The following is a 24,606-nucleotide window of genomic DNA, read 5'->3' as shown; positions in this document are numbered from 1 at the left end:
TAGTTTCAAAATGTGAAAGAAAATATATGGAGTAGTAATTTCTGATAAGGAACTTTCCGTTTTAAAATTTCCTCGGAGTTCGGAACTTTGGTTATTTCATGCGAACCCATGCACGAAATAACAATTAAAGCAACGAAACAAGGCGTTTCATAATGAACTGGCAATCATATATTTTACAGGAGCTAGAGCATGTAGAGTTTATAACCATCGACACTTAACTATGCAACGATAATAAACTTTCCTAAATCTTTCTATTAGATAATGATGCATATTCGTGATATTGATTAGAACATTTTTATTACCAGAGAGACTTGTCAAACAGGATGTACTTGTAAGGTCTCGTAATTACGTCAAACGTTGACGATAACTTGTAAAATTCAGCTAAACGTGAGTAGGAACTTGTGACTCCTGTTTTATTGATGCAAAATTGTATTGAATCAAGTTTTATATATATGTTGAATTAAGTCAACAGTAGTATACCCGCTGTTTAAAAGTCACAAATCTATTAAGCGAAAACTGTTCCAGCTCACAAACCATAACCGATGGAAAAACATCAACTATAAACTATAGTTATTATTGAATTGTATAGAGTGTCACCGTGATAGTGTCTGCATATTATTTTTAATTCTTTTGACTGTGTAAAATCAGAAAGTGAAAATTACATGCACTATAAATTTCAAGAGGTCTGTAAGGGTAATTTGATGAATTCTGCCATTTAACTGTGAATAACTAGTAAAGTTGTTTGAATCATTGATCCCATGACATATAAAAATTGATAAGTCATGATCCTTTATCTCGTTATTGGAGATAAGTGGAAACACAGAAATAAATGAATTCAAGTATTTCAATATTTTATCGTAACAGATAAATTAAATTGCAAAAATAAATAATTTTAAAATCCACCAAAAAAGTTATTATTTAACTGATCGTTCATGTTTAGCACCAAATGAACGATAAAGATTAAAAAACAATGATTCTTATATGACTTTGAGTACATACCAGTGGTAAAATACAAATATACATGTATGTCCGCAGACCGCCTTGAATTGTTTGGGCTGTTCCAATCATACGTCCAAATCGTTTGCTTTTTGTGAATGAGATGCATGTGGTCAATCTGTATAAATCAACAAAATGAAGTAGTTGAATGACTACCTAAGAATATAAGCATTGTACGGAAAATGCAACGATGTGAAACTGAAAGTAGCAAAACATGGAAACATGATGACAAAGACGAAAATTTTGAACTTTTGGTTCAACTGATTTATAAAGTAGTCTTTCATTTTGTTTTTTCTGGTTACATGTTGAAAGATTAAGGATTTGTCATAATGTTAAACACCTGTCTATAATGAAGGCTGCATATTGTTTTGATGTATTTTGAGTTATCGCATGAAGTGTTGACGAACACAGAGAGGACCGGATGGACGAACAGACGACTAGACTATAGTATACCATATTAAGCACCGTCTTCACCCTGACAGACATTTTGATTATTGTGTATTTGGGGCATTCGGGTTAAATACATTATTTCAATAACACCTTGCATTAGTGAGGTATCTCAGACATTTTCCGAGTTCAAATATTTCTTTATTTATTAACGACATCATCATGTATGGTGGGAAAACCCATTGAATTGTTTAAGAGAAAAAAATTATAATTACAGATACAATGCGGATACCTTACGGCTGAGTATGAAATCTCTGAAAGAGTTCATAAGTCCGTTGTTTCTTTAACCAGTTAAAAGTAACTATGATGTATAGTAGAGACAGCTTCATTAAAATATATTTTGTAAGATATCTAGGCGACATAGGATGCAGCATGACGAATGTCACTGTCCAAACAAGGATCTATTGTGAAGGTAAACATGGTAAAGTTGAGCTCATTTTTATTGTTGACCTAATCTTTTTATTTTCATTTTTTTCATTTTGTACCAATACTATCATGTTGAAAGATTGCCAATATTGGTTGTAAGATAAAAAAAAATAATCAAAAAGTACATCATCAAGGTATCTGCTTTAAATCTATTGTGAAATGTCGATTGATTTGTCGGATATTTTATTTTTCCTATGTTATATCTATTTCTAATGAGAAAATTCATAACAATTAATATAACATGTATAATTGAAGATCTCCAATTAGGATTGCTTACTAAAAACTTTAAAGAAATTGACGATGCAAAATCTATTGTCATAACGAACAAAAATATACGTTCAAACGGGAATCAAATGTTCTGTAGTTGGATTTTTATGTCAAATCTGACGAACTATGATAAGATCTGTCCTATAAAGAATGAAATACAGCAGTCATGGTTTTTTATGGGCATTGTCTAATAAGCGTTAACAAAAAGATTATATGAAAAAGTTCAGTAAACTTCGCAATATTTATGAATAAATAATGACTGATGGTAAGATCATCAGCAATTACGTATGCAGCAATTCTAAAATCCATATATCGTAGTAAAAGTGTTCCACTGAAAGAATTAGACTATACAAAGATTTCTTAATTTAATAATTAGCAGAATGGATGAGGAGTTCAGGTGATATCAGTGTTTTTATTCATTTTGTTTTCTCCTTTTTTATAAATGTTTTTGACCTAAGTTTAAAATTTAATAATTGGAACAGCAAACAGACAGACTGACCCTCGGGTCCTTTACAATTTTACCCTTGCGATACATTAAAAGGATTTATAAATATATTCATTGATAATTATATAGAAAAATTATATATTTATAAATAACATTCATTTATATAAGCTTCAATGAACATTAAATCAAAGAAATGGATCGTTTCAAAGCCTTTTGTAAAAATTTCATTTTTCAAAAACCAAATATCTATTGATAATTGTCGATGATAGGAAACTATTAACGCGGAAGGGGGAAGCATTTCCATGTATAAAAATTCCTGTCATCAAACTTTTATTTAATATTATGCAAAACGTTTGAAGAAATATGTGGCTTTCAGTGATATTCAGTTTGTTAATATTTTCGAAAGGCCTATCGGCACGAAATCCAGGAATCAGACTTCAGATAACACAAAAAGGGATACATATTGGTATGTATAAAACTCGTCTTTTCCTTTTGTGTTTGTCAGTGAAAATTTCCATCTAGGACTGTTCTTTATGACTTGTTACATGTGTTTAATATATTCTCGTTGATAATTTTGTAATTTCCACAAACCTTTGATACGTTCAAGAATAGCTTAAAGTTTTGTCGTATGAATCGGCAATTTGAGCATGTGTTTAACATGTTAAAGTATATATATTGATTGTTCATTATATTTATATTTCCAATATTATGTGTTCAAAGTTTTGTTTTTTTTTTTGGTTAGATGCAAACTATGTTTGATTTGAATAATAATGTTCAAATGCGAACAGACAATAAAAAGTCACATGTTTTCAAATTATAAAATATGTTGCTGCTACTGGTCGTATAGATTTTTTATTATTATTTTACTAAATTATATAAATAGTTTAAATTCATGATTTTTTCTTAAAGTGAATACTGTGGCAGCTGATTTACTTACCAAGAATGTGAAAACAATGAAGATTACAAAACAAACTGGACATGACATTAACGTAAACTATGATCTGACCGAGTAAGTTATATAAAAGAATATATACTGCAGCTGTGCTATTTGAGCAGTCAAATTGCATTGACAGTATATTCATATGTGATATACTGTCACTGACCGTATATCACCTTGTTTATGATTGTGACAATGTATCAGCACAGCCTCGCTTTCTACCTGTTTCCAAGCCTTGTACAAATAACATTGATATATTTCGAGACAATGTATGGTTATTCTATATATAAATGTCTTTCTTTTTGTGTCAATATTTATTTTATTAGAAATTTTGAAAAGTCAGCAATGAATAGTTAAGTCAAATTATATTAACCCAGTGTTACAGAGTCAATACCTTTCCTTCTTGTTAGTGTTCCTGTTTCTAGGAATCTTTATATTTCTTGTCAAAATCTAATTCTGTTTGTTGTTGAACTTATATATCATTTTCACGTTGTTACTGTATTAACAATATTTGGTCATTTTCGTACAACAAAGTAGAACGTCTAATTAATGAGTAACTATTTCATGTCATACAGTTATTGAATAACCGAAGCATAGAGTGTCATCTGCTGTGAATAATTAAGTTTTGTTAAAAAAAATTGTTTTATGTCACAATTATTAAAAAAAAGATGACCATATTAAATTGCTTCTAATAAGTGTTTTGTACCCCTTTGATATTATATGTCTACTTAATGTCTAATAAGTTAAAAATTTTAAAATACTTACATACTGTTTTTTCCTTTAGTATTAAGATTGAAAAGTTTCAACTTGGAAAGAGTAGTTTTACACGATATACAGATACTAGCCTCAGATGGACTGCAGAAAACATTGATTTGGATATTGGCGGCCAATATAAATATGAATATAGCAGATTTTTGTAAGATTTTCTTCCTCCCCCTCTGTCATTTATGTGTACTGTTAATACAATGCAAACAATTCGTAGTTTACAGTTCGCTTTTAATAATAAATTTTACTTTTCTTTCTTTCTGCATAAATACATGATAACAATATTTTTAAATCAATGAAATATATAATAAGTAAGGACATATACAAAAGTAAACCGTTTTTATATTTTTTTTAATACTAAATCGAAATTTTATTTATTACAGCGTCAAGCATTCAGACAAAGGAAGCTTCACAGTGAATTTTTCAGCAATGTCATTCAAAATTATAATACAATTAGGTATGGAATCATATTCATAAAATGGCAAAGTTGTTCTGGGTATAAAATAGACATAATTGATAAATAGAAAACGAAACATCTTATCGATACAACAAAATATAAACGATCAAAAACACAGGAATAAAATTATGAATAATGAAACTAGATATTTCATGAACTAACATTGGTAATTTTTACTACGCTTCCCATTTTCGTAGAAAAAAGTGTTTAAGGATACTGTGTTTGAACATTCAGTTAAGCATTGAAATATAAACGTATAGTGTAGAAAAACAAAAAAAATGATGTTATTGCAAAGTTGTGATTGAAGATAGTGTGGAAAAAAAATACTGAACTCAAAAGAAAATTCTAGACAGAAAGTCCCTAATCAAATGGCAAAATCAAAAGCTCAAACACATCTTACGAATGGATAACAACTGTCATAGTCCTGACTTTGTACAGGCATTTTCCTATGTAGAACATTGTAGATTGAACCTGGTTTTATAGCGCTTAGCCTCTCACTTGTACGACAATCGAGATGTTTAGCGCTTACAATTGGAAAATCCCTAAACATTTTAAGAATTCACAATTGATTGACACTAGGTCGTGATCAGTTTCACAGCCTTAGATGCACCTTTTGAAAATGATATCTCTTCAGTGATCAGTGATGTTTTAGATCAAAATATTGTGAATGAAAAGCATAACTTTGATGAGATGATATAAATCAAAAGAATCAACTTGCAGGGGTAAACAGAAAATTGAGAAATGCACGATAAAATCCATGTATAGGTTAAAAATACATTTAATACAAGATTCGTACTTCACTTTAGCCCTGCTTTTCTGTTAATTAAAAAAAAAAATTAGTATATTGTCCTTTTCAGAAAAGATTCAAGTATTTCAATTGATGTATCCATTCTGACATATATTAATTTGACAGTTTATACTCATAATCGTTGATCATGGTCGGATTAGGCTGATAGTAGCTGAAAAATTAAGCTAGCCTATCTCTCTACAAAATGTTTGTCATAAAAAGGAGTGAGAATTTTACACCTGTCAATTCACAGTATTTGTATTTTTAATTATGCATTAGTCTTATGATTCAAAATTTAATTTTTCTTGTCTGTATTTTAACACATAAGGGACTGACGGTAGTGGAAGATCAACTGTAAGGACTTTTCAATGTGTACATACATATGGTCCAATTAAGTACGTATTCCATGGTGGACAAGACTGGATATTCAAACTTTTTGCAGAAAAGGCTATTCAGGGTATTCGAAATCAAATTCAGAATAATGTAAGTTATGCAGAAAGTATGTAGAAAATTTGAATCCATTCCTATTAATTATTCCAACATTCAGCATAAGTAAGGTTTGATTTTATGGATGTAAGTTTTTTAAAATACACAAAATTTACCAATTTAAGCATAAAACAAAATCTACTGCTTCGATTGAAGATTATAACACAGAATTGAGTATTAAAAATTGAAAATCATACGTCGTATGTGAATTTTTTTCTGGAGAAGATAACTATTTTAGGTAAAATATCCAAAGCACTTTTGTCATATCGTGGTAGAATTTTTCAATAGGTCTGCAAAAATGTTTTTTTATTCATTATTTGTCATTTTCACTTTTTTGCGAATCTTCACAATAACAAACAATAAAGAAGTTGAGAAATAATGACAAGTATTAAGCTAACAATGCAACGCCATGCTGAATTTTCAGAACGAATAACCCGCAGAAGATAGCTGTAGTTCGAATTGATAAAAAACTTAAGAAAAACATTTTATGAATTAGATAGCCTAAAAGACAGCATAGTATGTCTACCTTTTTAGATGACCTTGTGAAAATAAAGAGCTTCGATACTATTCATTAAAAAATTGCTTGATAAAATGTTTCCCCGTTTCCATTCTCAATTTTGCATGCAAAACCCAATAAGAGTTAAGCCAGTTTTATAAATACTTTATATACTTAAAAATTTTCTTTCCAGATTTGTGGAATCTTAAAAGATCTTGTCGAGAAGAACGGTCAGAGAGTTCTTTCAAATGTGAAAGGTAAACTTGAGAATGGAAATGGTGAATATGTCAAAGCGACAACAACCCGACCATAGAGCAGACAACAGGCCTCCAATGGGTCTTCAATGTAGCAAGAAACTCCCGCATCCGGGGGCGTCTTTCAACTGGCCCCTAAACAAATATGTATACTAGTTCAGTGAAAATGGACATCATACTACACTCCGAATTATACACAAGAAACTAAAATTAAAAATCATACAAGACTAACAAAGGCCAGAGACTCCTGACTTAGGAAAAGCGCAAAATTGCGGCTGGGTTAAACACGTTAGCGAGATCCCCTCCCTCTAATGGTTTATATCAGTGTTATTTCTCAACATGTCCAAAGAAACAACTTGATCATGTTGAGATTATATGTATCTGATTCATTTCTCTAATGCAAGCAATGCACTAAGCATCAGAGAAGTTAACGATATTATCGAAATTATGGTTTATTGACATATGTCGTATTATGCAACTCGTGTAATAAAAGCCCAAAAATGTATGATTTTTTTTTTAATTTTTGAATTAAAATCAACTACATGTAGGAGATACCAATCTGATGGAACGATAGGCGCGAGTTTCTTATTTTGAACATGTTAAAGTCTAATTTTCAGTAGCGCTTAAATTAAATAAAATTATGAAGTTGATCAGAATTACAGACTGTGAAAATTTAGAAAAGTTTTTCCGATAGAGAGCTTAGGCAAACTATGTTAAGTAGTAGAACAAGTTAGTGTTTGAAATACTAATCTATACGATGCTACGTATTTCACTTACATGTTTATTTTTACATATGTATGAGAAGAAGTAGAAGAATAGTAAAATGCCAATGAACTAATAAAGAAACGATTAAATGAGGAACAGGAACACAATATGAATTATCATATTTTTACCTAAATTTCGTAATAAAATTTATACTTTTGATTAAGTTTATCTGTATTAGGTATCTTTTCGTATAATTCTTAGCGGAGAAGAATCGGCAAGAAACGTGTATTCGCGTAAATGTTTTCATGGAATTTACATATTTGATTTACACATTGGAAATCTGCTTGTGTTAGACTAGATCAAAAGCAATCAACAGAAAGAAAAATTCGTAATTCAACGGCACTGTCTATATTCTATAATCTAATGCAATGCTACTGTTTTGGTAACGGTTATGGTCAAGTCATAATCACAATTGATAGGTGGAAAAGCCTATGATTAGGAATCACGAGATCAAGCCTGCCTGGAAACTATAGGCAATTGTATTTTATTCTTAACCAGTAAACAAAGAGGACAAAAGTCACACTCAATAGAACAACCACTATTTTACTACGGCTAATAAACGTATTACACAATATATTGTATTTAACTTTATAATGTATTCATCAATTATATTATACAGTAAAGATTCCGGTTGGAAATTCGATGATGGTTGACTATAGGCTGCTATCCGTTCCAAGTATGTCAACGAACTATTTAGAAGTACACCTCAGGGTATATAGTTTTATTTGAAATGCATGTATACAATACCAACATTTAAACAATTTAATCCCTGTGCAATATAATAATTCGAATACCATAATCTTAAACTTGAAACAAATCATGGACTTTATCATAGTTTTTTCATGAGATTCCAATCAATTACACTACACTCTCCTTAACATCTTGTAAAACGTTATAGAAACTTACAACATTTGTAGCTTTTTCCTAATACTAGTATAATCCCATTTGCACCTTAAATTGATTTAATTTAACTTTATAATTAAGTTTCCTTCAGCAAACCTTTGTTCTAGTAAATGTTTTATGCATGGAAAGTGGCGACATCTACTCGTCGTTTCACTTGTTTTAGATGAAATAGTTAGGATCTGATCCATTATTAGCTGACGATGAATTTGAAGTTGAATGTACGTGTTAACACTTAACACCATTTCTTTTGACTTTTTCCATCTAGTTCTATGTATGTGTATTATGTAAATCTTTCTTTTATAGTTTCAATTAATTTAATGTACTACGTTATTGTTCTTTTATAGGGAACGGTGCTATGGCGTAATAGTCAAACTGAAGCTTCATTTTCACCCGCTACTTTTCCATCCAATTACGACACTACAAAAATGGCCTACATAGCAATATCTAATTATGTTTTCAATACTATGCTCTACCAAGCTTACAGACACAACATGCTTGTGTTCAACATAACGTCAAGAAACGTAAGTAAATTCAACCTAAAGAATAATACAGCACTATTTGTTTCTATTACTTAAAAACATAGTTAACAAATTTAAGTTCCAGTGCTGTTACGAAAGTTCTGAACAGTATTACATTGATCTTTAGTTATATTCTATTCATTATTTTAGGGAGGTTGAAAAAAACATCTTTTAATTTATCAAATATATATATATATTATAATATTTGGTTTTTCAAAGATTGCCTTACAACCCTATCCAGTTTTAAAAAAATCCTCGAGGGGTGGAGGTCGTCGGTTTACACCCTTGCTAAAAAAAAGACTTAAAAATTGAAATGTTCTCGTCTCTGCTTTTAAAGGAGCATTTCGAGGTAACAGTGGACTCTGAGAATTGAAACATTGTAAACTATCATGTACAAAATTTTTCATTTCGTACCAGTCAAATACAAATTAGGCAAAGCGTACACATCACATTTATTATATTCTTTACTAGATGTAAATTCAAAACTTGACATGTGCTTCATGTTGAGATTCTTACTTTTTTAGGTTAACCTTCTTACTGCCACTATTTGGATGAAGGTCTATATCAATTATAGGGTCATTTTAATAAAGGCAATAGTAGTATACCGCTGTTCTAAACTCGTAAATTTCCTGTTGACATTTTTTTCTCGAAAAACTAAGGATTTTCTTTTACCGGGAAGAGATTACATTGTACCTTAGACATATTTGGCACAACTATTTGGAATTTTTGGTCATCAATGCTTTTCAACTTTGTACTTGTTTGGCTTTTTAAATATTTTGATCTGAGCGTCACTGATGAGTCTGATTAAGACGAAACGTGCGTCTGGCGTATAACATTATAATCCTGGTACCTTTGATAACAATCAGAATTACAAAGATCAATTAAAAATACTTCATATTAGTAAGTAATTGTGTAAATTAAAATATATTTCAACATTAACACCTTAATATTTTTCTTTGACTGATTTGAAGATTGGATATAAGAAGAGTATGCTGAACACCACATGTAAAGATAATTGCATTGGAAAACTCATTCCACAGGTAAGTATTTACAACAACAAAATTATTCATCCTTATATACTTTTATAAACTATTGTGTACTATTATTTGTCTGTTTGTCTTTTCATTTTAGCCATGGCGTTGTCAGTTTATTTTCGTGGTTTGACTGTCCCTCTCGTATCTTTTGTTCCTCTTTTATATATTCCCCACAGTTAAAACAAACCCAAATTGCAGCATATTTTCATGCATAAAACAAATCCTTGTTTTCAACGTCGAATACCGCATATAATGAGTAATTTATGGTAAATAAAGGCAACAGTAGTATACCGCTGTTCAAAACTCATAAATCCATGGACAAAAAACAAAATCGGGGTAACAAACTAAAACCGAGGGAAACGCATTAAATATAAGAGGAGAACAACGACATAACACTAAAATGTAACACACATAGATAAAATCCCACGAGAATAACAAATATAACATATATATATAACATCAAAACCAAATACATGAATTTAGGATAGACAAGTACCGTGACAAGTACCGGTAACATACACGTCGATTTCGCACTGAGGCAATTGAATTTTAAAAAAAAATGTCCTTTATTTAGAATTAGTATAGAAAACTAAAATATCTATAAAACATGAGCAGTTATTTTCTTTAAATTCATCACCTCAATTGGCATTTCATGATAGCCATAATTGTCTGTTTATGCATTAGGCAAATCCATAAAGACAAAATTTGTAATGGTAAACTAAATAAGTGGCATGTACTATACAAAAATACTTAATTTTGCATTTAAATAAATAATCATTTTTTTTTCACGATTATTTTTTTTTAACTTTATTTAATTCATAGTTCTGCATTGCAATGTATAACAAAAAAGCTAAACGTGTTCATAAATTTTGCATAGATTGCGAAGTCCTTCCCTAATTGTTCAGTAGAGCTGCATATGACGAGTACCAAACAACCAGTAACTAACATTGCCAGTATCGTTAGTGTTACAGCAGAGGGGAATATTAGTGTGTATGTCAGAGAACTGAACAACAGTCTGCATTACCTGTTTAGAGTTTCAGCGGTTAGTCCTATATATACTATGTAGTTTTTTAACATCTTATGTTAGTTTTTGCATTTATATAAAGCCCTGAAATTCATCAGTTACATTTTCAATACTATTTATTATTTTAAATGTATAAGGGTTACAATTTTTGATTTTCTGTGCAAACAACTTTCTTGCAGCTTTCAACACAGAGGCTTATTCTTTCTTCAATTGTTACTGTGTATATACATTCGTTTATTTTTGTTAAAACAATTTAAAAATAATAAGTACCGGACTATACTGTAGTAGCATTGTCGAAGCAGGATGCACATTTTAATTATTCTCTTTAAATCTATATATATTTGCTTTATACAGGCTTCCTTAAGTTCGGATCGGTTGATATATTGAGGCATTGTTATATCTACGAACATTGAAATAAATGCTACCATGAGATAGAAATAACACAATTCAAACCGAGTATGTCGAAACGCTTTACTTGATTTGCCGTCAATAGGAACGAATTCTAAAAGTTCTCATAGCTTAGAATATCCACTTATACAAATAAAGGCAACATTAGTATACCGCTGTTCGAATATAATACTTAGGAAGATATATGATCAAAAGGACAAAAGTAGTAGCCAAATCCAAATACTGTAATTGTACTTATTTTTGCGGTGTATTTATTTTAACGAATTTGGCGGCTGGTTTATTATCGCGAAAATAAATACACGCGAATCTAAATCAAACCTTTCAACTGAAAGGCAATAATCATAAAATCGCGAAAATAAATACCCGCGAACGTGTTTGAAATACACAATTCGCAAAAATAAGTACCCGCGAAAAAAAAGTACAAGCACAGTAAGGTCAACTTTGCATGAGAAATTTATCAATTTAACTTCTAGATAATCACTGAATTTATGAACTGATAATTTCAAGAAATTCATGGGAAGACCGAGACACTTGCTCTAACATGCCAAATACAACTTAAACGGGTGTTGTTTTAGTACAACTGCAAATAAGTTTCCATAATAGACGATTAAAGCGTGTTGAGGTTTTCTTTTTTTACTATAGGTTGGAGGATCAAAATTAAACCCAAGAATAAATAATGGAATTCTCTACGGACAATTAGCAAGGAGCGAGTAAGTACATGAAATGGCGTTTTTTTTTTTTTTTATTTCTCTGTTCAGAGTTTTAACTCTCAAAATGCTTATATCTTAACTTATATCAAGTTTAAAGCATGATCTTTATCATGTTTATCTAGAATTCGTGTTTTGAAATCTTCCTCCGTTACCTTGAAAAACAAAAACATAGAATTTGGCTCGTCATCAAAAGTGAATTATCAGGAACGTATTTTATAGTTAACAAAACACACACACACAAACAAAATAATACAAATTTATCATTAGAACTCAGACAAACATCACAAGTCTAAGTTATGCTCTTTATGATTTAAACACCATTATACCCAAATAAAATTATATTTATTTATTTATTTTTAGAATTCAGACAAACGTCACAGACTCTGTAATTGGAACGATAGATGTAAGTTCAGATATTTTACACTACATACGTATATATATAAACAAAATGTAAATATGTTTTTTTAAATTAAAAGCAATTAAACTATCAAAATAATTTATGAAATAAATTAACACTTTTCACAAAAAAACATATAATCATGATAATCATGATTCTAGCTGCCTTTTATCTTAAATACTTTCCTTGTAATATCATGGCGATTTTATTATGTCCGATGAAGTTATTGATTTATTAGAGAAGAAGAGAAAATAAGAATTGAAAGACTCATCATGAATACCATGATTAAAATGTTGAACGCCAGACGCGCATGTTGTCTTCAACTGATTCATCGGTGACGCTCAAAAGAAACAAATTGAAAAGGCCAAAACAAGTACAATGTTGAAATCATCAAGACTCAAAATTTCGAGAGGCTTTTACAAAAATGAGGCTTTCACTGTGAAGAAAAAAATTCACACGTTAATAATCAAGTTTTTTGTTTGATATTGAATTTTTGTTTGATTTCGATAACATACTCCATCCCATAAATATCATTGATATCGATAGATATAGATATATCATAACATATCATCTTTTAACAGGAAAAGGCATTAAAGTTTCTGGAAGATGACATTCTGACGCCATATTTAGCACCAATGGTATCTGGTAAGTGTGCATACATTTAATACTAACATTTCCATTCTCAATTTTAATTTTATAAACGGTTGCAGACGATACGTCTGTTTATATAAAAGTCCTTTCAAAGTTTAAGGTATTTAGTTGGATCGCTGCAACCATAATTAACAAAAGATATTAACAGAATAACCAAACTGATCCAATGTCAACCTTACCTGAAAATAGAACCAGAAGCAGGAAATTTAAATAAGAATATGTATCTTAAATCATGACAGTACCTAAGCAAATTGATGAAAACCTCGGATATTCATGGTCAGTCGTTATGACAAGTTAGGTTTCTTGACCTACAATATACATGATATATTGATAATATACCTGAAGGTAGCATATATAAAATATGACATGAAAGATTTTTATAAATTGGTGTTGCAATGCTTGTTATGTGTCAAAGCATATAACAGGTTAGTTGAAAGGAATTTACAATTACATGAAATATCAACTGAAATTCCCTGAAATTTCGACTATACTAAAAATATAAGAAGGATGTATTTATCGTCTTAATACAAGAACAGTTGTCTGTGTTTACCATTCTTCTAAAAATTAACTATGCTTGATGACAAGTTTTAGGTGATCATACGTTTTGATTGAAGTGAACATTATAGTAGTCATGCGTTTAGAAAAATGTTGCAAACCAGTGTTTGAAAACATTTTAATATGTTGAAGATTTTATATCTGATAACATCTAATGGCAGAAAAAAAGTACTAATTCAGTTTATTTTTTTTTTTTAATTGAGAAAGTGCATAAAAACTTACAAACTCAAACATTATTAACCAACAGATAGAGAAAATAGAACAGAAGTTATATTCCTGACGAGGAAAAAGATGGTTTTAATCTAGTTTGATAGAATACACACATTTTGACAAAGTTAGGCATACTTGACTGCAATGATACAAGTGGTAACTACGGTTAAGTTGAATATTTAGACGATCAAGCGCAACCATATCTTCATATGAATTATTATGTAAAACGTGAAATAAGTATAATCACCATACATATATGTGTTTGACGAACAACTTTCATCATACCTGCTTGAAACCTCACATTTGGAGAGCCACATTATGAATGTTTAAGAGCTTCATGATTTTAAAATCCTAAAATAATATCAAAAGTGTTGTCATCTTTGTTTAGAAGAGGATAAAAAAAATATAAAAAAAATTAAAAAATGTGCAAAAGGGATGAGGGGATCGGGATCAAAATCCATTTGTCCAAAACAATAGCAACACCGTATCAAAATAGGGAGTAAAGAAAAGACAAGCTTTTGCACACACATCGAATGATTAAGAAACACCAACCCAAAGAAGGATAGATACATGTATGATACTCAGTTCTTACTACACTCGAGACATTTATCGTGTTGATAAACACACGTTCATATACTTGTCTGTTTTAGGTCTATGTAAAAGAGGATTTCCACTACCAATAATGGACAACTTTCAATTCGTACAACCTGAACTGAAACTAAAGAAGGTAAAACTAATCGGCTTTTTTTCGTTTACATATTAAATTGAGGAAGTTAAACTTTGTAAAATTTGAAATAAACTTATCGATTTGATAAACTGCATACCCACTTCATTGAAAACTCATTTATTTGAGAGAGAAAAAGGCGAAAGCGGAGAAAAATTGTGAAAACGCCTACATTCCATAAACAAGTAATATTGCATAAATTATTAAAGATAAAAAGATGTCGATGGAAAAGTATAATTTAAATGCTCTCAATACGGAAATATTTTTTCACATTACCTAACAATAAGTCCATAATTAAACGAACTCAGTTGAATCATAATAAAATATAGTGAACAGATCATTAGACATGCGACGCAGGTCAAGTATATTAGGAAGTTTAATTAGTGCGTGTTTTTTTCCTCATGAGACAACCATGTGATATAAACTTAGTGCACATCACTGCATTACTCTAACGGGAAATATTATTCATTTTCAAAAAAAAAGAACGTTGTAATTATAATATTTCAAATCCGATAGAAACAATGTGGTGCTAGTTCCAGTCATATGCATTAAAACCTAAAAAGAAAGTTTGTTTTCAGATTTGAAAAGAGCTTGATACGTCTACTACATATATTTTTAAACATAACAGATAATGATGACACAACGATTTGTCTTATCTGTATGTAATTTTGATAGCTGAATGCAAATATAAACTTTTAATATAAAATATTAAAGAGCAAAAAAAAGTCTTCAATGCATGAATTCGAATGAACAAAATTAAATAAAAACACATATTTATATTAATCGAAATGATCAAAATTTACCTTTTATAATTGTTGGTCTTCAATGGTGTTCAACTTCGTACTTTAAACTTGTTTTTTTCGGCGTCGCCGATGAGTCTGTTGTTGAAGAAATGCGGTCGGCGTACACAGTTTTTATACTGGAATCTATGATGAGTGTTGTCTCCAAAATTTATGGAGGACACAAATAACCTATTATACCTTTATGTTAGAGTTCAGAGTTATGTGTGATTTGAAAACAAACAGACCTAGAAAAACCCAATTGCACGTGTTCGTTATCTATCTTTATCTATATCTCTGTTTATAGAATATTGAATGACTACGGATCACACTTCGTTGATTGATTAGATTGAGTTTAGACGAAAATACAAACGAAATGTAGATACATATTATTAAGTCTCACTCCATAAGTCTTAAATTGTTTATTCTAGATTTTTTATTAAAAAGTTTTATCAATTTATTAATCAAATATGGGACGACTTGGGTCGAACCGGTGAACGGACTTGACAGTAAATGCTCTTTTAATGTATTTTGTTATTATGGAGAATATGGTTGTGATTGCAGATCTTTGTTTCTGTTTTATTCACTATTATTTTTTACTAATTATTTTGAAAAGACACCTGTCTATCAATAAATACTATATGCCGGATCAAAATTGTATTTCAATCTTTCCTCGTTATGTTGATATTTCATTGCCACATATCCGACATTTACTTTTATTTCGTCAATTCAAAAGAAAATGAATGTTACGTTATTGTTAATATCTAATAATGTCCAGTTGTAAATAAATGAACTTTGATGCGATTGTCATACAAGTGACAGGTTCAGCGCTATAAAACCAGGTTGATTTTGACATTTGAATAGAGACTCTCCGTTTTGAAATTTCCTCGGAGATCAGTATTTTTGTGATTTTACTTTTTACATTGCTTCAACGAAGGCTAGTCACGCATTTTATATGTTAATGATTTTGAATTGGACAGCACCAAAACAATAGCTAGAAATCGGAAAACGGGAATAGGACACAATCAGTAAAATTGTTTATGTTACTTTTTCTTAATTTGGATATTTGAAGAATTACATGAATATAAAACTAAATATGTTTATGATTAATATGTAGATTAGTTGTATTACGTGCAAAACAATTCTTATTTTCAGAACGCAATCCTTATTGAGACAAATCTGAAGTACATTCCTAGGAGTGGAAAATCAACTGTCCTAAGATTTTTGCCAAAGGAAGAGATTTAACCGAAAACATGTATTCAGGAATCAGAAGCGAAAAAAGAAACCATGTAAAAATGTTTGATAGTACTTTCAGGACTTATTTGTCTGTACTCTAATACAACTGTCCCAGGTTAGGGATGGGTATTGTCCTACAATCGTATCAAACCACGCCAAATTATGTAATTGCATCTCCCATATCAGGTGCATGTAATTCAGTTGGTTTTGTTTGTTGTTGTATATCATATATTTTTTCGTTTATTGCTTTGTACATTAATCAAGAAGTCACTTTCTCGTTTGAATTGTGAAATATTTGTTATTTTTTAGCCTTTTACAACTCATTATGAGTTTAAAGTTTTGCTCTCTGTTGAATATCGTACGGTGACTTATAGTCTACATATGCTTCATGTTGGTCTCTAGTCATGCTAGTGAAGAGATGTCTCGTACTTTATTTTATTTTTTTTATACAGCTCTTTTTAATCTTGTACATTTATTAGCTTCATTTAATATTTATTCAATTACAAATAAAAAATATTTTTAAATATTTCTATACATAAATATGATCAATATATATCTTAACTTATACTTGAAAAAGACACACTTATAAATAAAGATACAATTACCAATTCTAACATTTTGAAATGAATTTGAATTTAAAATTCATATATGATCCAAAATGTACTACACATGCCTTCCATGGTATAAGTTTGTCCTAATTTGACTTCAAAATTGTTTTGAATTTACCTCGTGTTATTTTTATGATTCACGAGAGTAGAGGGGCATTATTTGTTTTGGCCTGTGCGTCCGTCCGTCCGTCCGTTCGTACCGCATCAGGTTAAAGTTTTTGGTCAAGGTAATTTTTGATGAAAATGAAGTCCAATCAACTTGAAACTTAGTACACATGTTCTCTATGATATGGTCTTTCAATATTTAATGCCAAATTATAGTTTTTTTCTCCAATTTCCCGGTCAATTGAACATAGAAAATGATATTGCGAGTGGGGCATCAGTGAACTGGGAAAACATTCTTGGTTTCATCGCCTTTGATTTCATTTGGGATTGAAAAGTGGTAGAAGCATCATAACAACAACCTTTGTTATGTTTGGTAAGAAAATGTAAATATTCGTTTGCAACTTTCTGTAATGGAGAAGCAGAAGATACCAAGCAGAGATAGAAAACTCAGATATCAAGGACAAACTAACACACCAGTGTCAATATCAAACAACAACAAGTTCACTAAATCTACTTACATGTTCATGATATAAAGACTTATCCATGTTATCCACAGGGACAACAACAAAGGCTATGTGATATCATGTGCTCAAGAAAGGAAGGCAGATTATGCTTTACTTACTCCACTCGTGATGATTTCTTGGTCAGTTCAAAGTTGATAATTACTCTTTGTCGTCGATGTCAAAACAGATGCAATTTTGACTATAGAAACACGTGGCCGTGGTTATATATGACCCATATAGTCCATAATAGTTAACCAACGTACAATCTAATCCGTAAAATATTTGAAGATATAACTTCATTTTTAGCATTTAGAACTAGCTATTATAGTGTTTTAATAGAGTCCGTGTCACCACTAGCATGTCCTATTCTATCCAGTGGAATAGCACACATTCACGACAAAAAGACAAACAGCAGTCAATAAAAGGATTCCACCAAAACCAGAGAAACAACTCAAAAGATAAGCAAGTGACATCGGTAGTAATGATCCTTGCCAGTAAAAAGTACTGTTATAGGTTACATTAAATGATGTAACAGGGAGACAAGATTTATGATGACAACAAGTTGAATAAACAAGTGATCACCTGTGACAGCCTTTTCCAACACAGTTTCCAAATCCTGATTACTTCTGAACAATTTGAATTAATAGTTTTATTAACATTCAGATATATTGATGATGCTTTTTCCATTAACAATAGAAATTATTTGATTGGGTTCCATTTATATATCCTTTTAAACTAGAAATTATATAAACAATTGACATGCTTCCTTCGCCTCATTTGTATACGTATACCCCAAACTTGACATAAGCGGTCATCTCATTATCCGAATCTAATATGACAAACGAGACAACTTGAATTTTGAATTTATAAAAATTCCCCTACCCTTACATCAATATGCATACGTCAACCGCATATTGGATATGCCTTTTAAAACTCATTCGGTATTCAAAAGCTTTCTGTTGGTACTCGGACTGTATAAAACGTTATCAGTGTCTGAGCAGTAAGTACCAGGGTTAGGTGAAACACGTTTCGTCCTTTTTTATAAATACAAAAGGTTCATCGAAAGATACCAAAACTGTATTGATTGTAAAAATCCTTTTGGCGTGGCTTGGATTTTGTACATCCTGCAGTTGTGATATTGTGCTTTGTTAATTTGTTTGATTCTTGTATATATGCAATTTTTTATTCTTTGTAGACATATTTGTTTGTTTGGTAGGGATTAATAACAAAATAGGAAGATGTGGTATGAGTTTCAATGACATCGTTCGATGTGTTTGAGCTTTGATTTTTCCATTTTATAATGGACTTTCCATATTTTTTCATATTTGTTTTTCGTTCATTTTTTTACATAAATAAGGCCGTTAGTTTTCTCGTTTGAATTGTTTTACATTGTCTTATCGGGGCCTATTATAGCTGACTATGCGGTATTGGCTTTGCTCATTGTTGAAGGCCGTACGGTGACCTATAGTTGTTAATGTCTGTGTCATTTTGGTCTTTTGTGGATAGTTGTCTCATTGGCAATCATACCAAATCTTCTTTTTTATGTTTCCGTTCTAAATTTTGTACTTTGAATAATTTTGAAGAATACTTTGGTTTTTTTTTTTTTGGCTATCTTATTTGTCAGAATTTTTAGTTTTAATATGCTTAAATGAAACATAAATACATATATACTACACAAAATATGTAATGCATCCACAATAATAATAAATTTAACAAGCAATCGGTGCCGATCCTCTTCTGTGGAACTGAAGTCCACCTGCGAATTATTGGAGATCTGTCTCTGGATGTACTGTAACACGCGAGCCCTCTCTCTCTATTATATCTATACATTTTTGTTCATTGAAAATATTATTTTACAATCTTGAAATAAAAACAAAATATGCTTCAATACTCTACTTTAAATCATTTCAAATTTTATATTTCTAGCTGGTTCCGGGTATCATCTGTATTTAATTTGTACAATAGTATTTATATTATTACTTGCGTTTTCAAAACTGATATGAAATTTGTTTAACATCCACATCAAATAATTTGCATCAAAATTTAAAAATGAAGGTAATGAATGATATCATTTATCTCTTTTATGGTAAGAATTTTAGTTTTATTTAAACTGAATCTTTTATTGGTATATATAAAAGCATAATATGAAAACTCAGATAAATCAATTTCGTTTTCCCAAAACTTCAATAGTCATTGGAATATCGGCGCTATCATAATGAGTGATGATGTTGCTTTTTCGTGTGAATTATTAAATAAGCAAGTTATTTCCATTTCTGAAAGTAGATGATACATTAATAATTTATTGTGTCGAAATGATGAACACCGCATTAACCCCAAACAAAGAAATAATAAGAATAATATTAGAATATACATTTTATATTATTAAAGAATTTAATTTGCTATTTGATTTAAATAATTTAAAAGGACTTGTCTAAGACATTTGCATACAATGCATCTACACATTAGTTTTTTCGTTCGGTGATCAAATTTATAAGTGTATAAAGTAGGAAACTTCCTACTTATTGTAAAAATAATTTAAGAATCATAAAGCAAAAGTTAAACACACTCATTCTTGCATCAGTTATATCGTATAAAATAAAATTACGTATGTCTAAATATCCACCTAATTTTAATTGTACAAGTGTTCATACAATGTATATAATAAAAAGCCTTTTCATAATCAATCTTAAATTTTTGAAAAATATACATTAAATTAAAAGAATCTATTTTAAGAAAGGCAGCCAATTGTATTACGTCAATTATTTCATAAATACTCATAAAATCACAATTTGTGCACCTAAAACGAATTAATCCTTGAAATGTGGGAGAAATCTGTGTGCAAGCTGCTGTTGCACACACTGTCCTATTGCCGACATTACATGTGGTCTTCATTTCTGAAAATAAATGATATTCATAAATATTTGGTACATCTTAAAAAAAATAAAGCAAAAACAAAATTTGTGAAGTGAAAAATAAATTGAATCTAGTGTCCTGGCAGTAACATTCCTTATTTTTTTTTATAATAATTAAGAGGTATTTGGGTAAATTGAATAATTTGGTGGTTTCATTTTTTCTTTTTTTTCGTTCTCTGTAGCCTGAACCTTCAGCGATAGGTTTAGGATTATTGGTTTTTGTTTCATTTTTGCCCATCGGATATTTAATGTTGTGATGTACTACCATGACATACGCGCAAACAGGTGTCTTTATTAGCAGATTAGGCGATGTTGTATGTAAGCTCTCACTGGTGAAACTCGAATGTACGATTGAACTTGAAGAAACTGGTTGGTATACTTATTTTTAATAGTAGATTGAAAGCATTTCAAGTTGTCTTGGTAGAATGTCTTTACAATTGTATAAATGTGCAGAGTTATTAGGGTAATGATTTCATAATGACGATGTGATGTTTTAAAATCACTTCGGAATCCAAGATGTTTGCGAGCTATCGGCATGTTCCGAGAAATCTAGTTTCTCATCTTCCATGCATAAATTGTAAACATGGTAAAGTAAGCTAAATTTGTGTATATTTTACTTCTTTGTTTTAATGCGATGTTAAGACATATTTCGTCTATTTCACCTCTTGAAATGTATGTTCTTTTTGATTGATAACTGAATGTAGTGTTTTCTGGAATATGTACATGTAAAATATCGACTAATTTAATGAGTTGAAAAAATCTTGGAGCAAGGCCAAGTTGTACTACACATGTACTCATGTTCAGGGTGCACTTTAGTGGTTTGATAGAATTTACTTCAATATTTTATATATATGTAGTACCTTTTACTCCGTTAACTGTGCGAATCTTGATAAACGGTTTTCTTTGTATAATATTCCTTTTCGTTTTCTTTCCTTTCTCTTTTCCGTTTTTCAAGTTATGTAACTGCATGCTGAAAATGTACATTTAAATATTGACAGAATACTGTTAAATCGAGTACTATATCTAAAATAAACGCTGATAATGATTATGTTTCGACCGTGCAATACAATCGGGGATGTTTTTGCAATGACTTCGTAGATGGTTGGTTAGTTCTAGTAACTTTGTGTCATTAAGTAACCAGATGCTTCACAGGGCGCAGCTTTATACGACCGCAGAGGTTAAACCCTGAACGGTTGGGGCAAGTATGGACACAACATTCAAGCTCGATTCAGCTATAAATTTGGATTGTGATTAAATAGTTGACACAGCATAGGTTTCTGACACATAATGAATGTGGTCTAATAAACTTAAAATTTGTTTGTTGGCTTTGAGCAATTCAGTATGCTGTTGAATATTAATCTTCTCAAAAAAATGTTTGAAAGAATTTTCTTTTTATTTACGAAATCTGAAATGAGAAAAATAGAACCCCCTCCCTCCCCAATTTTTTTTTCACATCCCCCTTTCCCTTATTCCAAAACTGATCTCAATTCAAATTACTAATGGAGTTTGCAACAATAACTTCTCATTTAAATACATCATAAAATATTAAAATGTAAAAAATGGGCTTGTTATCACTGAATGATAAAGATTGTTTTAATTTATCAGTTGGTAGTAAAAGTGAATATACATTGTATATTGTATAAAACAATGATTTAAGTTGATTCAACTACTAATCTGGGAAAAAGAAAGATAACTCCAATTGAAAATTTCTTGCTATTTCGCAATATTGTGCAGTTAGATATTTCTTGCCATTGCGCAATACTGTGCAATTGGAAATACTTGCTATTGCATAATATTGTGCAATTGTAGATTTCTTGCTATTGCGCAATACTGTGCAATTGAAAATTTCTTGCTATTGCACAATACTGTGCAATTAAAATTTTCTTGCTATTGCGGAATAGTGTGCAATTTAAAATTTCTTGCTATTGCACAATACTTAATATAATAATTTTGGATCCTGATTTGGACCAACTTGAAAACTGGGCCAATAATCAAAGATATAAGTACATGTTTAGATTCAGCATATCAAAGAAGCCCAAGAATTCAAATTTTGTAAAAATCAAACTTAGTTTAATTTTGGACCCTTTGGACTTTAATGTAGACCAATTTGAAAACGGGACCAAAAATAAAGATTCTACATACACAGTTAGATTCGGCATATCAAAGAACACCAATTATTCATTTTTTTATGAAATCAAACTGGACCCTTTGGGCCCCTTATTCCTAAACTGTTGGGACCAAAACTCCCAAAATCAATCCCAACCTTCCTTTTATGGTCATAAACCTTGTGTGTAAATTTCATAGATTTCTATTTACTTATACTAAAGTTATGGTGCGAAAACCAAGAAAAATGCTTATTTGGGCCCCTTTTTGGCCCCTAATTCCTAAACTTTTGGGACCTCAACTCCCAAAATCTATCCCAACCTTCCTTCTGTGTTCATAAACCTTGTGTTTAAATTTCATTGATTTCTATTTACTGATATTAAAGTTATTGTGCGAAAACTAAGAAGAATGCTTATTTGGCCCTTTTTTGGCCCCTGATTCCTAAACAGTTGGAACCAAAACACCCAAAATCAATTCCTTCCTTTCATTTGTGGTCATAAACCTTGTGTCAAAATTTCATAGATTTCTGTTTACTTAAACTAAAGTTATAGTGCGAAAACCAAGAAAATGCTTATTTGGGCCCTTTTTGGCCCCTAATTCCTAAACTGTTGGGACCAAAACTTTCAAAATCAATCCCAACCTTCCTTTTGTGGTAATAAACCTTGTGTTTAAATTTGATAGATTTCTATTAACTTAAACTAAAGTTATAGTGCGAAAACCAAAAGTATTCGGACGACGACGACGACGACGACGCTGACGCCAACGTGATACCAATATACGACCAAAACATTTTTGCGGTCGTATAAAAATGACACTCTTTCCGATATGTAACTGTGACTGGGTCATTGACGTAGTATTGCCTAACATACTGATTAACTTTGATGAATAATAATTTTCCTTTTGATGTCTAAACGAGTAATACTGTAAAGGTAACAGATGAATGACGTACTGATTGCTCAAATCATCAGGTTTAACGAGATGCCAATTTTATTTGAAACTAGGTCAATCCGATTTTCCGACACCCCATTCGTCCTTCGACCCACTAGTCCGACCCTCATTTGATCTGTTTCCCTATTAGTATAGAAAACCCAAATAGTTGACATAGGTACATCATGGTCTTTGTCGAAATTAGCTGTATTTATCGGTGTTTACATGGTTATTGAACTACGCTTTTCATTTAGTTGGGGTCGTAGAGGACATGAGTATACCCCATTTACGACACTTCAAACTGTGTAACAAACAAAATAGTAAAAATGAAGAATACTTAACCGGTTTGTCGCTGAATACAGAACGAAATTGAAAAAAAGGGGCTCGTTATATCTGTTTTTTGTAAATAAAAAACTATGACGTAATTGGTTTCTTAATATGTAGGAATCCGACATTGTCGTGACTGATAATGACCCAGCTATCTCAATAGATATGATAGACAGGTTAAAGATACCAAAAAGGACATAATAATAAACTGAAAACACCATAGATAAAAAAAAATGAAAAGCAACAGCAAACAAAACACAACATAGAAACTGAAGACCAGCTACACGAACAACACAAGAAACTGGGGATGATCTCAAGTGCTCCGGAGGAGTATGCAGATCGTAGAACTCATGTAAGTACTACTACGGATATCAGTCATTTCAAAAAAATGTACATTTTTCGGTTATTGTCTATTGTCTGTTTTATTTGTAAGTTTGACATATT

General features: G+C 30.7%; 1 protein-coding gene across 1 annotated transcript; it reads left to right on the top strand.

Annotated features, from left to right (window-relative positions):
- Positions 1 to 2,889: 2,889 nt before the first annotated feature.
- Positions 2,890 to 17,203, top strand: LOC143079901 (bactericidal permeability-increasing protein-like). Its single transcript, XM_076255529.1, has 15 exons — positions 2,890 to 3,047; positions 3,491 to 3,590; positions 4,303 to 4,434; positions 4,667 to 4,740; positions 5,856 to 6,010; positions 6,703 to 6,766; positions 8,148 to 8,239; positions 8,776 to 8,952; positions 9,921 to 9,989; positions 10,861 to 11,025; positions 12,058 to 12,125; positions 12,486 to 12,528; positions 13,104 to 13,167; positions 14,589 to 14,665; positions 16,597 to 17,203. The coding sequence occupies exons 1-15, from the start codon at positions 2,945 to 2,947 to the stop codon at positions 16,684 to 16,686; spliced, it is 1,473 nt and encodes a 490-aa protein (XP_076111644.1). The 5' UTR covers positions 2,890 to 2,944; the 3' UTR covers positions 16,687 to 17,203.
- Positions 17,204 to 24,606: the final 7,403 nt, after the last annotated feature.

Source organism: Mytilus galloprovincialis, chromosome 6, assembly GCF_965363235.1.
Source record: "Mytilus galloprovincialis chromosome 6, xbMytGall1.hap1.1, whole genome shotgun sequence".
NCBI classification, from domain to species: Eukaryota; Metazoa; Mollusca; class Bivalvia; order Mytilida; family Mytilidae; genus Mytilus; species Mytilus galloprovincialis.
This window is presented reverse-complemented; position numbering and strand designations above follow the sequence as displayed.

Excerpts from the sequence above, each read along its gene's own strand:
- LOC143079901 (XM_076255529.1), top strand. The coding sequence starts at position 2,945 with ATGTGGCTTTCAGTGATATTCAGTTTGTTAATATTTTCGAAAGGCCTA. Across the intron at positions 8,953-9,920 it reads TCAACATAACGTCAAGAAAC|ATTGGATATAAGAAGAGTAT; the intron begins GTAAGTAAATTC and ends ACTGATTTGAAG. Across the intron at positions 11,026-12,057 it reads ACCTGTTTAGAGTTTCAGCG|GTTGGAGGATCAAAATTAAA; the intron begins GTTAGTCCTATA and ends TTTTTACTATAG.